The sequence below is a fragment of the Dromiciops gliroides genome, chromosome 4 (genome assembly GCF_019393635.1).
Source record: "Dromiciops gliroides isolate mDroGli1 chromosome 4, mDroGli1.pri, whole genome shotgun sequence".
NCBI lineage: Eukaryota > Metazoa > Chordata > Mammalia > Microbiotheria > Microbiotheriidae > Dromiciops > Dromiciops gliroides.
The window spans coordinates 167,597,983-167,615,124 of NC_057864.1; the positions used below are offsets into that span (position 1 = coordinate 167,597,983).

The 17,142-nt window shown below is 38.4% G+C and overlaps 1 protein-coding gene across 3 annotated transcripts in view; it reads left to right on the top strand.

Moving 5' to 3' along the window:
• TRIM37 (tripartite motif containing 37) overlaps window positions 1–17,142 on the top strand; it is a 122,938-nt gene that overhangs the window by 86,598 nt on the left and 19,198 nt on the right. For all 3 annotated transcript variants that reach the window (XM_044001636.1, XM_044001634.1, XM_044001635.1), the window contains 3 exons: window positions 5,885–5,973; window positions 12,232–12,429; window positions 15,489–15,797. In XM_044001636.1, coding sequence (XP_043857571.1) covers window positions 5,885–5,973; window positions 12,232–12,429; window positions 15,489–15,797 — 596 coding nt within the window. The remainder of the gene's footprint in view (window positions 1–5,884; window positions 5,974–12,231; window positions 12,430–15,488; window positions 15,798–17,142) is intronic.

The window sequence follows — 17,142 nt, forward strand, 5'->3', positions numbered from 1 at the left end:
AGTGCAGTTCTCCTTAATAATTTCCTGGAATATGGTGTCTAGATTCTTTTTCTGGTCATGGCTTTCAGGCAGTCCAATGATTCTCAAATTGTCTCTCCTCGATCTGTTTTCCAGATCAGTTGTCTTTCCAATGCGGTATTTCACATTTTCTTCTATTTTTTCATTTTTTTTATTCTGCTTGACCGATTCCTGGTGTCTCATGGATTCCTTATCTTCCAACTGTCCCACTTTAATTTTTAAGGCATTGTTTTCTTCAGTGAGATTATGCACCTTTTTTTCCATTTGGCCAAATGAATTTTTTAAGGCTTTGTTTTCTTCAGTGAAATTATGTGCTTCCTTTTCCAAGCTGCTGATTCTTTTTTCATAGTTTTCTTGTTTTGCTTTCATTTCTCTCCCCATTTTTTCTTCTACCTCTTGCAATTGATTTTTAAAATCCTTTTTGAGCTCTTCCAGGAAGGCTTTTTGTTCTTGAGACCAATTCACCTTCCCTCGTGAGGCTTCAGATGTAGGCAATTTGAGGCTATTGTCCTCATCTGAGTTTGTGTTGGCTTCTTCCCTATTGATACAGAAGCTCTCAATGGAGAGGGCTCTTTTTTGCTTCTTACTCATTATTGCAGCTTATTTATTTATTCTTTAAGTTGAGGTCTGTTCTGGGGGCACCAGGGTCCCTGTTTTGGGCTTCTTATGCAGGGGTATAGGTGCTATGTGACCGGGTTTTTACTCTGAGGCCTTTATGGTGTGTGGAGATACCCAGCCCTGCACTTCCTGTCTGATTGTGCTCGGCCAGCCAGGCACCAGACCCCGGCGTCTGATCCCGCCTGACCTGTTCGTGGCCCTCTTGGCCGGTGCAGGTAGGTTTTTCCACTGTCCTTGGCCACCAGATTTTTGAACCAGGTTCCAGGGGCCTCAGTTGTTGGGCTGTGGCCCGCAGCTCCTGCTGACTTGCCCTGACCCCTTCGGCACTGGGTTGCTGCCCTGTGCTGGGCCTCCCTTTTGCCCGAGTCAGACCAACCTTTTCCTGAAGTCTTCTAAATTATCTCTGGTTGGAGGACTGTGTCTCTCTGTCTCTTTGCAGGTTCTGTAGTTTCAGAATCCATCCAGAGGCTTGATTTAATGTTCGTTTTGAGGGAATAGAAGGAGAGCTCAGGCAGCTTGCTGCTTCTTTTCCGCCATCTTCCCTTTCTGAACTTTTAAAAAAATTAGGGGCAGCTAGATGGCGCAGTGGTTAAAGCACTGGCCCTGGATTCAGGAGGACCTGAGTTCAAATTCGGCTTCAGACACTTGACGCTTACTAGCTGTGTGACCCTGGGCAAGTCACTTAACCCCCATTGCCTGCAAAAAAAAAAATTAGTTAATTTATTTTCTTTTCTGAACTTTTTAAACCTTTTCCATTTGGCCAGTTCTATTTTTAAGGTGTTATTTTTTTCAGTGCATTTTTGTACCTCTTCTTTTCATTTGGCTAATTCTGCTTTTTAGGGAGTTATTCTGTTTCGTAGATTTTAGTGTTCCTTTTACCATCTGGACTATTCTTTTTTTTAAGGTGTTAGTTTCTTCAATTTTTTTTTTGTGCCTCCAAGCTGTTGACTCTTCATGTTTTTCTTGCATCACTCTCATTTCTTTTCCCAGTTTTTTTCTTTACCTTTCTTATTTTATATATATAAATACATACATATATTTGGTGAGGCAATTGGGGTTAAGTGACTTGTCCAGGGTCACAAAGCTAGTAAGTGTCAAGGGTCTGAGGCTGGATTTGAATTCAGGTCCTCCTGAATCCAGGGCTGGTACTCTATTCACTGTGCCACCTAGGTGCCCCTTTCTTATTATATTTTTAAAATCTCTTTTGAGCTCTTTCAGGAGTTCTTTTTGGGCCTGTGACCAATTCACATTTTCTCTTTGAGGCTTTGGATATAGCTGTTTTTACTTTGTTGCCTACTTCTGAGTTTGGTATTTTGATCTAATTGTTACCATAGTAATTCTCTGTGGCCAGGTTTGTTTTTTGTTGTTTGCTTTTCCCAGTTTATTCTTGACTTTTAATTTTATGTTAAAGTTGGGCTCTGCCCTGGGGTGGAGCAGACACTGTCCCAAGCTTCAGATTTTTCATGCTTTTGTTTTTAGAGTTCTGGGTTTTTAGTTCTTCCAAGGTGGTATGATATAAAGAGAGGTATGGTCACTGCTTTCCTGGCCTGTGCTCTGTTCTGTGAGCTACCACAAAAACTCTTTTATACCCTGGAACTGTGACAAATGTCTCTGCTTATCTTGGGACTATGACCCAGAACTGTGTATGGGCAATGCAACAAAGTCTTGTTCCTAGTGCCTACAAAGGGTCTCTTGTTATCTCCTTCTGACCAGATGTTTGACCCTCTTATCTGTGGGCTGAGAGCTCTGGAAGCCACTCCTGCTGATTCAGTTGCTTCCAAGGCCTGCTGCTGACTATTACCCCAGTAACATAGATGTTTCCTGCTGATCTTCTATGGTGCCTTGGACTGAAAAATTGTTTTACCCCGTGCTTTTTTGGTTCTGCTGTTATAGAGTTCATTTTGGGGCATTGTTTTGACGTTGTTTGGAGGCAAATTTGGGAGAGCTTAGGTGAGTCTTTGCCTTTAAATTGGCTTTGCCCTCAAGGCATGATTTCTTATGCACATTTTCCCTAATTTAGATATCTAGGATTGTGAGCAACTATGAATGGGGAGGGGGAATAGCATTTGAAACACCCAGAAATTCATAGATCCAAGAAAGGACCCAGTCATAAAATCTGTAGTTTTAAATGTTCATAAGTACCCAAATGCAATAGCAAGAGAAACTAGAGGTCCTAATGCAGGAAAACAAATTTGACCTCATAAATATCACACTGATTTTGGGTTAGATGAAACTCACAAGCAGGCCATAACTTTGGATGTAGATAACTTATTCTAAAAGAAACATGATAGATAATGGGGTGAGGTGGAGTATGCTTACATGAGCATACTCTTGTGAGAAAATCCAGGAACCAGAATGAAGAAGCAAAGTGGAGATTATTTGGGTGTGAAGGGCATTGAAGGGATAAGTAGAAGAGATTTTATCATTGGAGTATATTAAAGACTGCCTGGACAGAAAGAGGAAATAGATAAGGAATTTGGGAAACATTTTACTATTAAGTAGTGACAGGAAATGTCAATTAACCAGATGTCTGCTGGTGCTCTGTGCCAAAAGCAGAGCAGCTACTAACATCTCTACATCTCTGTTTTCTTGATTGATAATTTCATCTTTCAAAAACATGGAGAAATTCTGCTCTGAATTTGATTCTCATTGTCAGAATGGATCTGATGACTGGGCTGGAAATGATTGGAACTCTGAGGACCATCACCTGTTAAAGTTTGCAGGAGAGGAGTGAAACCATAGACATAGTTTGACATGCAAGCAGATTTCAAAGAGTACAGAGGAAAGACAGGGAGGTCTGTCCAAGAGGGTTGAAAGGTGCTCAAAAACACAATTCTGAAGGCATAAAGGAAAATAATTATAATGAGAAAGAAAAGGGCAATTTATCTGAAGAGAATGATGTGGTTGCACAGGGAACTCTCCAACCCTCTTAAATATAAAACACAGAAGATGTAGGCAAGGCCAGTTAACAGAGCAGAAATAAAAGAACCTGGCATGTACTTGTCAAAAGTGTCAAAAATGCAAAAGCTCAGAATTAAGTGGAAGTTTAGGGCAACAAAAAAGAGTTTTATTTTAAAGCTATATTGGGATAAAAGGAGTCAAAGAAGGGGCAGCTAGATGGCGCAGTGAATAGAGCACCGGCCCTGGAGTCAGGAGTACCTGAGTTCAAATCCAGCCTCAGACACTTAACACTTACTAGCTGTGTGACCCTGGGCAAGTCACTTAACCCCAATTGCCTCACTAAAAACAAAAAAAAGGAGTCAAAGAAAGGATAGAATGCTTACTTGGGGTGTATGGAACTATGATAACTGACAACAAAGAGAAGAGAACTGCTTAATTCTTATTTTGCTTCTGTGTTACTTGTCAAGAAGCATGACTTTCACTAGAAATGACAGACCAAAATGACTCATAGGGAGTTGAGCAAAATAAGTTGTCCTTGATGAATTCAAGTGACGGCACAAATAGCCAGCATCCCAAGTGCTTAGCAATCACCTCTCTTAGTTCTGTTAGGAATAATTAAAATAAAATCATGGAAAATGGGAGGAAATACTGTTATAGAACATTGGCGAAGGACATATATCCTGAATTTTAAAAAACCCAAACAAAACATGGAACAACAACAGTGAAGAGACTAAAAAAAACCAAACTGAAATGTAAGCTATAGACCACCCAGGCTCACAACCTTGGTGTTATCCTGTGAGAATTAGAGTGCTACCAACCTGTTGAGAAAGGTATTGCAGGGAAGCCCCACCATGAGGAGAAAACATGTGACTTGGCATCCACATGTGAGTTAGTGTCCGGAAGTGACCTTTTCTGGGGTTTTGAAGGTCAGATCGGCATCAGGAAGTGATGTTTGCCACCCATGGGTCCTGTCAATCAGTGCTACCAACCAATTAGCTTGGCGCTGTGTGTGTGAGCAGCCCTGTTTCACAGGAGGCTTCTGGGAGGAGTGAGGCCTTTTATTTCCGGACCTCAGCTTGGCGGGAGGACAGATGCTGGGCTCTCTTAGATAGTTAGATGAAGTTTACTTTTTACCTCTCTTCTCTCTTCACTAACTTCTGATGCACTTTAATAAATACTTAAAAGTCTAAACTCTTGCTAAAGCTTCTAATTTAAAGTGACCACTCATTAAATTTTAGACATCATAGCTAGAATTTTAGGCCTTTAGAATCCTCAGCTCCTTTTGTACTTTATATTTAAAATTTGTTGCCAAGTCTTAGCTTTTCTACCTCTACAACAACCTCTCTCATATATATCACCTCCCCTTTACTCATACACCACTACCCTGGTGCAGGCTCCCAAGTCTACACTATTGCAATTGACTTCTGGTTCTCTGTACCTCAAGTACATCCCAGTCCAATCCATTATCTACTCAGCTGCTAGAGTGATCTTCCTAACATGACACTATCTGATCATGTTGCCTTCCCTACTTAATAAGTTCTAGCATCTCTCAGTTACCTCCAGTATTGAATAGAAAATTCTCTTTATGGCTCTCAAAGCCTTTCACCTGGCTCCTTCCTGCCTTTTCAGTCTTATTAGACTTACTCCCCTCTGTGTACCCAGTGATGCTGGTCTTCTTGGTGTTCCTCACATATGACACACTATGTCCAACAACAGCCTGTGTCTTTTCACTGGCTGTCTCCTAAGCTTAGAATAGTCTGCCTGCTCATCATCCTGGTTCCTCAGGAAGTCTCAGTTCAAATCTCGTTTTCTGTAAGAGACCTTTCCTAGTCCCTCAGCCTCTTCTTCAACTGGTGCCTTTCCAGATTCTCTTCCCCCCCACCCCTTACACTGGACCAGAAGGCCTAGATTCACTTAGCAGTTGTAACTTATTGCGTGATTTCAGATAATCACTTTTGCTCTTTAGATCTTTATTTCTTCACTAGGAAATAAGGGGTTGGAAAAGATCAATGGTTCCTAATGTTTTTTGTTTCACAAACTCTTGAGTTTTCAATAACAACAAGTATATTGTGAATCCCCAGGGTAATTTAATATACTCTTCATAATATTCTGCTCATAATTGTTCATGGGCTGAAGACTCTATTAAGATGAATTTTTAGCCAAAACTCCTTGGACTGTGAAACCCTCAAGATGTTCTCAAACCATTGAATGGGAACCGCTGGACTAGGTGATCTCTAAGATTCCTTCCAACCCTGACATTCTGTGATTCTGATTTAACTTGTTAAATGGAGTATACCTGTACAGTTTATTCTAGTGGTCATAGTACTAATTAATTTTATATTCTTAGGTCTGGGGAAAATGATGTGGAATACAGTAATAACATGGAATTAGAAGAGGGAGAACTCATGGAAGATACAACTGCTGCTGGAGCTTCAGGTACAAAAGTATCAAGCCAAACGAGCTATTTTAAAATCTCACACTTTGGTAGTACTTTATCCTATTTTTATATTGGCACTGTCTGACTTAATTTCTTTCATGGTGTTTAGGTAACTATAAAATTTTAGTATCAGAGTCCTGGATGATTTTTCTTATTTATACATTGTTTTGGAGAAGGAGTTATGCCTCTAATCATAGATGCATAGAATATTATAGTCAGATCTAGAGTAGATCTAGATCTTTAAATTTATAGAAGAAGAAACTGATGCCAGACTGCAAGAACTGGGACCATAACTCAGTTCTCTGATTCCTGGTTCATCTTTCTCTACCAAACAACATACTTTCCTGGAAAGGAATATCAACATTTTTAGTGGGTGTTAATGTTTTTGTTCTTGGAACTACATGATTAGATAAATAAAAGGTTTTAGTTAAAAAGGAATGGTGCTTTCACTTTATTGATATTGCCCCAAGCCTAAGAACGTTTCCATGTTCTTCACATGTACTTCTACAACTATTAAATAATAACTTAAGTGAGGGGGATAAAATCCATGAATTGCAGACTTGAATCAAAAGTAGAACTAGAACTTCACATTATGAAACCATTATAGATCTTTAAGCTTTTGGCAAACATAGGTTACAATAATTCACAATCTGCTTACAAATTTGCAAATGAAAAGACTTCATATAAACCCTTTAGTATGTTAATTGTTGTGTTGTTATGCTTTATCATATGTAAATATATTTCAAGAACCTTGTTTTCCTTTTGTTTGATTTAGAGAATAGTGAAGATAATGAAGTCTATCTTGTTTTATAGCTAGATAAATTTCTATACTTCTCTTTCACTCTAATCTCTCAGCTTGCTTCTTAGTTTTTTTGTTTTTGTTTTTGTTTTTGTTTTTGGTGAGGCAATTGGGATTAAGTGACTTGCCCAGGGTCACACAGCTAGTAAGTGTTAAGTGTCTGAGGCCGGATTTGAACTCAGGTACTCCTGAATCCAGGGCCAGTGCTCTATCCACTGCACCACCTAGCTGCCCCTTGCTTCTTAGTTTACTAAGAAAATTGAGATCATTTATCAAGAACTCCTTTTTTCCCTCTCACATTTCATCTTAAATCCCTTGACATCATCCCCTATATGATTTCCCTTTCCCCCCAGTCTTTGATAAAGAGGTTACTCTTCTTGACAAGGTCAGCCTCTATATATATATATGCCTTTGAAACAGCAAAGCACATTGAGAGAGAGAGACAGGAGGCAGTGAGTTGAGTCAAACCACTGCCACTACTTCTACCACCTTTTCCTCACATTCTGATGTAGATATTCTGGGTACCTGAATCCAAGAGATCTGGGAGTAATAGTGTGGCCCAAACCATCTCCTTTCTTATTCTTATTCTTTTTTTTTTTTTTTTAAGTGAGGCAATTGGAGTTAAGTGACTTGCCCAGGGTCACACAGCTAGTAAATGTTAAGTATCTGAGGCTGGATTTTGTAATGATTGGAATGACGCCATCTGCTGGAGACTTACTGTAGGAAAGCTCCACCATGAGGAAAAGGCCTCTGAGGGCAAGGCCATGCAGTTTTTCTTTGGTGTCAGGAAGTGACATTTGCTTGTGGGTACTGTCTATCAAGGCTACCAGCCAATCAACTTGAGGAGCCTCCCATTTCTGGGAGGAGGACACGAAGCAGGAACCAGATGCTGGCTGAGGGGTTCTCTCTCTTTTGGTTCCTGACCTTGCCATGGTGGGTCAGATGATGGGGTCTCTTAGAAATAGTTAGATTTTTACCTTTCTCTCTGATCCTAATGCTCTGTAATAAATACTTAAACACTTAAATATTCTTGCTAAAGCTTATAATTTATTGACGACCACTCATTAGATTTTAGATAGTATAGCTAGAATTTTAGCCACTTACAATTTGAACTCAAGTCCTCCTGACTCCAGGGCCAGTGCTCTATCCACTGTGCACCCAGCTGCCCCCATCTCCTCTCTTTCTACTCAACAGGACCACTAGATTAACTCAGGTTCTTATCACTTCTCAGCTAAGCTATTGCAATAGCCCAAATTGATTTCCATGCCATGTCTCTTCCTGCTCTAGTCCATCTTTGATATAACTTTCAAGGTGGTTTTACTTAAGCACAAAAATGACCATGTCATTCCTCCATTCAGTAAACTTCAGTGGCTCCTTATTGCCCATAAGATAAAATATAAGCTCTTTTTGGCTTTTTAAAGATCATTAAAAACCTCACTCCAACCTATATTTCTGCCTCATTGTATATTATTCTTCTTTTCCTCATAATGCAGTCCAGCCAAACTGGCCTTTGTTCCTTACAAATGAAACCTTTGTTCCTTATTTTGTTTCCTGTCTCTGTGTCTCTAATTCACTCCCTGCTGACTACTTCTTCTTATGTACCCCTTTTTTCTTTTAGAAGTAGCTTACATGCTACCACATGAAGTCTTTCCTGATTCCTGTAGCACCCTCTGTCCCTAAGTATCAAGCTAAATACAATTACCCTTTATTTATTCTCTTTATCTTTATTTCATATTGTACTTGTCTCCCCTGTTAGAATAGTAAATTCTTTGAGAGTAAAGATTGTTTCCTTCTTTGCTTTTATAATAATCCCTAGCATAAAATTATAGCTTATTGCTTAATTAGTGAGCAGAACTTTAAAAAAAAAAGAGGAATTCTGGACCTCTTTCCAGTATTGGGCAAGTCATTTCTCTTAGTATCTTGATTATACTAATAACCTACATTTTACAAAATGTGAAAATACATTTTCTCATAAAATAGGAGTAATAATCTTATTATATTTATCTCTGTGGGTTAGTTTGAGGAAAGTACTTGGTAAATAATAAAGCACTTTCTAGTTAGAAAAGTAGTATTTAAAAAGTGAGATAGATAGCATGGTTATAGTGGATAAAGAGCCAGACTTGGAGTTTAAAAGATGAATGTTCATGTCTTGTATCTTACACAAACTAATTATGTGACCTTGGACAAGTCACAGTCTCTAGTGGCCCAGGCATCTCTCTGAGATGGTCAAGATGAGTCACCTCTCTGTGTTAGTAGAGGAACTTTTCCTACCATACTAGGGAGTTCCCTATACCAATAAAAATGACAAGTGTGGATTGGAACTACACATGTACACACATATAATCGAAAACTCTTCTCTCTTCCTCTTTCTCTCCCACTTTTCAGTTTTATAGATGAGGAAAACTATGACTTGTTATGCATATGACAGGTTATTCGACTTGACCTTTGGCAGAATCAGTATTAGAACAGGTCTCCTTCCATGATACCATCGTGCCTTCATTCTTCTACATGATGAATTTTATGTGGCATTTTGTCTGTATAAAGATAGTTCAGGGGGCAGCTAGGTGGCACTGTGGATAGATCACCAGCCCTAGATTGAGGAGGACCTGAGTTCAAATTTGACCTCAGACACTTGACACTTAACTAGCTTTGTGACCCTGGGCAAGTCATTTAACCCCAATTGCCTCAACAACAACAACAACAAAATAATAATAAAAATAGTTAAGCACACTATATAATATGTGGTGAATACTTATTTTATAAATTTTAGTTGCATGTTTTATTAAAGAAAGGGTACTTAAAAATAATAATTCAAGGGGTAGCTAGATGGCGCAGTGGTTAAAGCACCGGCTCTGGATTCAGGAGTACCTGAGTTCAAATCCGGCCTCAGACACTTAACACTTACTAGCTGTGTGACCCTGGGCAAGTCACTTAACCCCCATTGCCCCACAAAAAAAAAAATTCAAGTGTCTCCCTTCCTATTTGAATAACTCATAAATATCTTCCTATGTGATACTCATTTGGATCTGTTGTTATAGCATAATTATGTTTTCCCAATTACTTGTAAAAATAATTTTTAACATTTTTTCTTTTAAAATGTTGAGTTCCAAATTCTCTCCCCGACATAGTAAGCAATTTAATATAGATTCTGCATGTATAATCATGCAAAACATTTCCATATTAGTCATACTGTAAAAGAAAAATAGACCACTCACCCTACAAAAAAAACAAAGAACAAAACCCACCACACACACACACACACACACACACACACACACACACACACACACACACACAAAGTGAAAAATAATATGCTTCACTCTCCATTCAGACTCCATCAGTTTTTTCTTTGGCGGTAGATAGCATTTTTCATCATGTGTCCTTTGGAATTATCTTGACTTATTGTATTGGTGAGAATAGTAAAGTCATTCACAGTTGATAATTATACAATATTTGCTGTTTATTGTGTACAGCATTCATGTGGTTAGTATAATTCTTTTAAAGCATATTTTCCCTAAACCCTCAAATTGAAGATAAAAACAGGGTTCATAGGATTAGTTGTTAGGAGAAAAAAAGTCCTTTTTTTCTTTCCTTTTGCTTAGTGTTTTAGGAAACAGTTTAATTAAAAACAAATAAGTGATATCAGATGGTAGATCACTACTATTTTTAGGTAAGAATATATATAAAATAATCTGGAACTGCCACTTATTACTATCTGAGAAATTCGGCCAAGTGTCTTAGGTAAGCTTCAGTTTCCCTATCTCTAAAATTAAAATAATAGTTTAATTACCTAATTCACAAACTTATTGTTAGATTCAAATAGATAAGGTACAGAATATACTTTATCAGAAAACAACATATAGAATCTTAGACTTGAAAGAAACCTTAGAGATCACCTAGTAATTTTTAGGAGATCAAATAGATTTTACTTGATCATGGTCACAAAACTAGTAAGTGGGCAGATCTAGGATAATAATAACAATAACAATATCAGCTAACATTTATATAGTGCTTACACTGTGCTAAGCACTTTACAATTATGATCTCATTTGATCCTCAAAACAACCCTGGGAAGTAGGTGCTATTATCATCCTCATTAAACCATGAGAAAACTGAGGCAAACAGTGGTTTAGTGATTTGCCCAGGGTTACAGAGCTAGCTAGTCAGTGGTTGCATTTGAACTCAGGTCTTCCTGCCTCCAAGCCTGCTGCTCAGTGCAGTGTACTGACTAGGTGGCCCAGGATTCATAACTATGTTTTTTAACTCCAAATCCATTTCCTCTTAAGCTACACCAAGCTACCATTTGTGTAGCTTATGATTTAAGAGGCACCACAAAACTCCTTTCCCTTCCCTTATTACAAATATCTCTTTTTTTTGTCCGTGAAAGGGTCTTTTAAGATGTAAATGTTGTGTTAGTGTTATCAACATACATTGGCCTGATTAATTTGAAAGCTCTAGGCACTGAGAAATTGACAAAACTTACCCTAAGGAAAGATAAATTTTTATATTATTAGGGGTGTTGGAGTTCAAAGAGAATAGAGTGAAATAATACTGATTATTAGGGAGAGGATACATGGATAGTTTGAGTGAGGCTTGCCCTATAAATTTGGAATATAGCATTGTGTTTAATTTTAAAATAATTTTCAGTGAGTAATGACATTGCTTACCCTAATTTTATGTTGCCTTTGAGAGTACAGACTAAATCCTCATAATACTTTTAAATTGGATGCAGAAAACATCATCACGTTTTTCATGGCTATATTTTGGACCTAACAGAGGTGGATGGCATCAATTGGGGACCCTACTCATTTCCTGAGTTATGAGTTGGTTTTGACCTTATGATATTCTTCTGTAATTACTACCCAAGCTTATGCTACCTCTCAGGATCCTGGAGCCTGAGACCTGTTTCAAACTATACTTACTTGATCTTTGCCAAGGTATGGGAGTAAGTCAAACATGAGAGGAGAGGTAGGTAGCAGAAGAAGCTTCCTGGCCACCATTGTCCTCTTATGTATAGAAGCAATGGTGGTAGGGGCAGCTAGGTGGCACAGTGGATAGAGCACCAGCCCTGGATTCAGAAGGACCTGAGTTCAAATCCGGCCTCAGATACTTAACACTTACTAGCTGTGTGACCCTGGGCAAGTCACTTAACCCCAATTGTGTCACCAAAAACAAAAAAAAAGAAGCGATGGTGGTACCTAGTCTCACTGTTTACAGTTTCCTACACTCTGGCAATTACTAGCCTTGAGCATTGTGCGATTAAGCCTTTAGCTGGTCTCTGCCGATCTCTGACTTACAGTATATTGATGTATGCTATATATCACTGTGGACAGAAGAGTGCTGCTAAGAAGTGGAATTGTGGGCATATATTCACTAAAATGTAAATATTTATACTTTTATTTAAAAAAAAATAAACAGATTAGAAGTACATATTTCCCACTTTTCTTTTCTCTTACAGGCAGTAGCCATGGTTATGCAAGTGCAAGCCGCAGAGCTTCAAGGCGAGCTGGAAATACAGGGTCTACAGCTAGTAGCAGTTTATTAGATATTGATCCCTTAATTTTAATACACTTGTTGGACCTTAAGGACCGGAGCAGTATGGAAAATTTATGGGGCTTACAGCCTCGTCCACCTGCTTCACTGCTACAGTCCACAGGTAAAAAACAACAACAAAGCAAAACCTTTTCATAATCTTTAATTTAATGTAATTAAATTTAGCTTTAATTGGTAGTAGAGAAGATCTCTGTGTGACTGACTTTGGTCCTGTTCTTTTAAGTATAAATATGGGGAGAGATTTTAGTAACACACTGACTTTTTTATATTAATATTACAACTAAGCTTTTATTCAGAGGTCTCCTCTAAATATTTTTGAGTACCAAAGTAAGTATAATGTTAAGTATGTTAAATTGTTTGTTAGGTAGATTTATGTGATGTGCTTCTGAGACTAACAAATCAATAATATATGCAAAAGTATTGTACACATTCTGAGCTATTGTTTTAACAAGTTGCAATAATTTTCATAGGTTTTTAAGCCTAGAAGAAACTTTATTAGGCCCTTCCAGGTGGGGCTATAAATAAATGTTTTGCAAATTGATAGCTCACTAGAGAGAGATGTGGTATGGTGATCTTCTTTGCTTACAAAGATATTTTTCCTTAAAAATTACCTTTTAATAATGCAGCATTATTTATAAAGATTACTTGTACTCTTTCAGATTCAAGGAAACACTGTTGCATGTAGTAAGATCAATTTTATGGAATCAAAGTTTGTACAATAAAATCCCAAGTACCCAGAGCTCTTGGTGGGGGTGAGGAGGGGAGGGGAGAGGAGGAATCATTCTAGGTAGTCAGATTTTCAGTACAGATCACTTTTAAACACCAGTTTAAAAAAAAAAAAAGGTTTTCACCTTTTTGCATAAGAATTTTTTCAAAATTTAATTAGGAGTTTTCAGCTTTTTAAAATTATTCAGAAGAAGCTTTAACTTTTTCTTAATGATTTTGCATCATGACCTCTCTCTCCCTTCTCCTTCCTCAACCTCTTGGTCATTTCTTTTAACCTCACATAGAACTTTGCTCCTTTTTTTACTCCTCTCTAATGTATTTTTCCTTTAATATTTTATATGATAATTCTCTCCCTCTCTACTTAATTGTAATGCCCCTCAGGGCAGGGTCTATGTCTTATTTAATCTTTAGGACCCCAGGTCAGTGTTCTTCTATACACAGCAAACACTTGATATAAATATTTGTTGAATTGTTCCTGAATTGGTTGCTTTGCAAGGTAATTTGAAGCTCTTAAATTCTATAATTCCATCATTTTGAAACACCAGTATTGTTTTTTGTTTTGTTTGTTTTATTTTTTAAAACACTAGTATTGTTGTACTGTAATATGGAACTGTACTTAGGACCTACCAAAATATGTAGGGCAGTTTGCTGGTGTATTCACTCAAACCCCAAATTTCTGGGGGTTTTTAGTTTCTTGTGTCAGCTTTTTATACTTTTTCTGTCTCTTTCCTTGCTGTGTTCGCTCTCACTTTTTCCTTCTCTCATTGTATCTGGCTGCCCCAAGCAACCTTTCTCTCCCCCTCAAAATTTCTGATTCCAGTCTACTGAAAACTTGCAGTGATAAGAAGATTATGAACAAAAATGCATGTTCTTGGGGCAGCTAGGTGGCGCAGTGGATAGAGCACCCGCCCTGGATTCAGGAGGACCTGAGTTCAAATTCGGCCTCAGACCCTTAACACTTACTAGCTGTGTGACCCTGGGCAAGTCACTTAACCCTAATTGCCTCACTAAAAAAAAAAAATGCATGTTCTTTCTTAAACTGTACTTATTTTAGGGGCAGCTAGGTGGTGCAGTGGATAAAGCCACCCACCCTGGATTCAGGAGGACCTGGCCTCAGACACTTAACACTTACTAGCTGTGTGACCCTGGGCGAGTCACTTAACCCCAACTGCCTCACCCCCCCCCCCAAAAAAAAAACCAACTGTACTTATTTTAAAGATATTTGCATGGACTTTGACAAAGTATTTGGGATTTAGGCCTGGAAGTGACCTTATTTAATATTTGGAAAACTTTTTGCTGAACTCCTGATTCTTAGCTGCGTGGTATAGTAGTGTAATATAGAGCCCAGGGGGAGCCAGAAGATTTGGGACCTAGTCCTGTTTCTACCACTTGTTGAATACAAGTATGTGCAAATCAGCTCACCTCTTTAGACCTCTTTCTTTCTCTGTAAGATGGGGGATAATAATACTTCTACTGCCTGCCAACAATGTTTTATGATGGGGATGCTTTATTAACGGTAAGCTTTTATTGTGAGCTTTTATTGATGGGTAAAGTTGCTAGACAGGTTAAGATGTTACTAATATCACTAATTGACAGAGAACCAGTCCCTCATTTTGGGTCACTTTGAAATCCGAAATCACAGGTTGGTGACTTAATAGAGTGGAACAGAAATAGCAGACCATCTGGTTTCTGAAATGGATCCATTTGTCTTTTTAAAAACAAATGGCAGGGACAATTAGGTGGTGCAGTGGATAAAGCACTGGCCCTGGATTCAGGAGGACCTGAGTTCAAATCTAGCCTCAGACACTTGACACTTACTAGCTGTATGACCCTGGGCATGTCACTTAACCCTCATTGCCCCCACACAAATAAATAAATAAATAAAATCTCTGTGCTGGCAGGATTGTAATTAGTTCCCTTTGCTTCAGTTTTTCTTAAAGAGAGCATGCAAGTTAATATAGTCTCCCCAGTAAGAGTTTGTTTTTCTCAGAAGCCATTGAAAAGCTAATACAGGTTTCTTGTTACTTTAAGTACTTTGAGTCAGAGCTTGCATTACATTAACCATAAGTTTTTAAAATGAAAAATGATATGCAGAGGTCCTAAATTTTATATTCATAAGGAATTTCCACAGTTTAGTGTCCTGGGGAATGTAGCTTTTTAGCTTCTCATTTTGGAATTTTCAAATTATCTTTGATTGATATTGGGGAGTCATAGGCTAATTTGAATGGTTGAATTGAATATGGCCCAAATTCATATATTATGGGTTCAAATGTGACATTATCTTTATCTTGATTTTCACTGAAGCAATTATGCATACTTTCCCAGATACAACTATTTAAATTCTGACATGTAAAAAGATCTGTTGTATAGAGTAGGAGGTAATTAAATGTATTATTAAAACTTTAATTTTAAGGCAGCTTGTTTTTCTCCCTGAAGCCTCATATACCCGAAAAGATAAAGATCAAAGGAGACAACAGGCAATGTGGCGAGTGCCTCCAGACTTGAAGATGCTGAAGAGACTCAAAACACAAATGGCTGAAGTGAGAAGCAAGATGTCTGATGTCAAAAACCAACTATCAGAAGTAAGAAGCAGCAATGCTGGGTCCTGTGATGTCCAGTCCAACTCTTTTTCTGCTGATCAGGTATCTTTGGCTGCCTGTACGACAGAAAGCTGTGGCAAATTACAGGATCTGGGAATGGAACTTCTGACCAAGTCATCAGTTACAAGTTGTTACATCAGGAATTGTAAGTAGGAAAAGAACTTCTAATGTCATTTTTCTATAGGGCAAAGGAACCAGAAGCACTGATAGTAGAAAGAATCTAGGACTAGGAGTCAGGTGTCTTGGGTTTGAACCCCAGTCCTGACAGAAGGATTTTAGTCTAATCATTCCACCTGTTTGCATACTATTTTCTTCCTTTGTAAAATTAAAGCATTGGGCTAGGTGATCTTTAAAGTCCTGTCCAATTCTAAATGTTATGATCCTATGGTAATTTGAAGAAAAATAATCTTTTTAAAAGGCTTCATTTTTGTTAAGTGAGTTTAGAGCATAAATGCATCCTCTAAATACTGACTTTGGTGAGGTTGAGATGGAATGATGGGAACTCTTTGGTTGTTAAGAGTTTATTGCAGTGACCAGCTTTAAGAAACTGGTTGGTATTTAATTGGTATGGATTATGTTGGACCAAATGTCTTGTCTGAGGACTAGTCTCTCCCCCCCCCCCCCCCCCGGGGCAGTGAGGGTTAAGTGACTTGCCCAAGGTCACACAGCTATTAAGTGTCAAGTGTCTGAGGTCGGATTTGAACTCAGGTCCTCCTGAATCTAGGGCAGGTGCTTTATCCGCTGTACCACCTAGCTGCCCCCGAGGATCAGTCTTACTTAGTTCTGAGAGCATTGGCCCCAGGAAGGCCTAAAAGCCTGGCTAGTAAGGTGATAGAATGGTTCAGATCTGTATCAGTGAAGATAGTACCCACAGTCATGAAATTACAGATCTTTGAAATCTTGAATTCTTTGGTGTTGCTGTAACTGACCTTTTGAGTTTTGTCTTCTCACTTATTTTTGTTTTGGGGGGGAGGGGCTGTGTGTGAGGCAATTGGGGTTAAGTGACTTGCTATTATGTATCAAGTGTCTGAGTCCAGATTTGAACTCAGGTCTTCCTGACTCCAGGGCTGGTCCTCTATCCACTGCGCCACCTAGCTGCTCCTGTCTTCTCACTTACTAAAAAAAAAAAAAAGAATAACAACAACAATTTGAAATGTTGTATGACAACTTTTTTTTGTATTTTGTATTTGATTTCATCTATAGAGGCAGCTTGGTATATAGTTGGTAGAATGTAGGACTTGGAATCAGGAAAACCTGGGTTCAGATCTTCCTTCTTATACTAGCTCTGGGGTTCTGGGTTCAAGTTATAGAAACTCTTTTTACCTCAGGCAACCCATGTATATCTGCCAAATTATGAAAGGTTGCATCTTCATGGAGAAAGTTACGATAGCAAGAGCTCTTCAAGCAGCTGGCTTGAGATTTGGTCTTTATACTACATAATGATGTCAGTTTTATTATTTAACTCCATAGCAAGATTCTGTAAACATCAC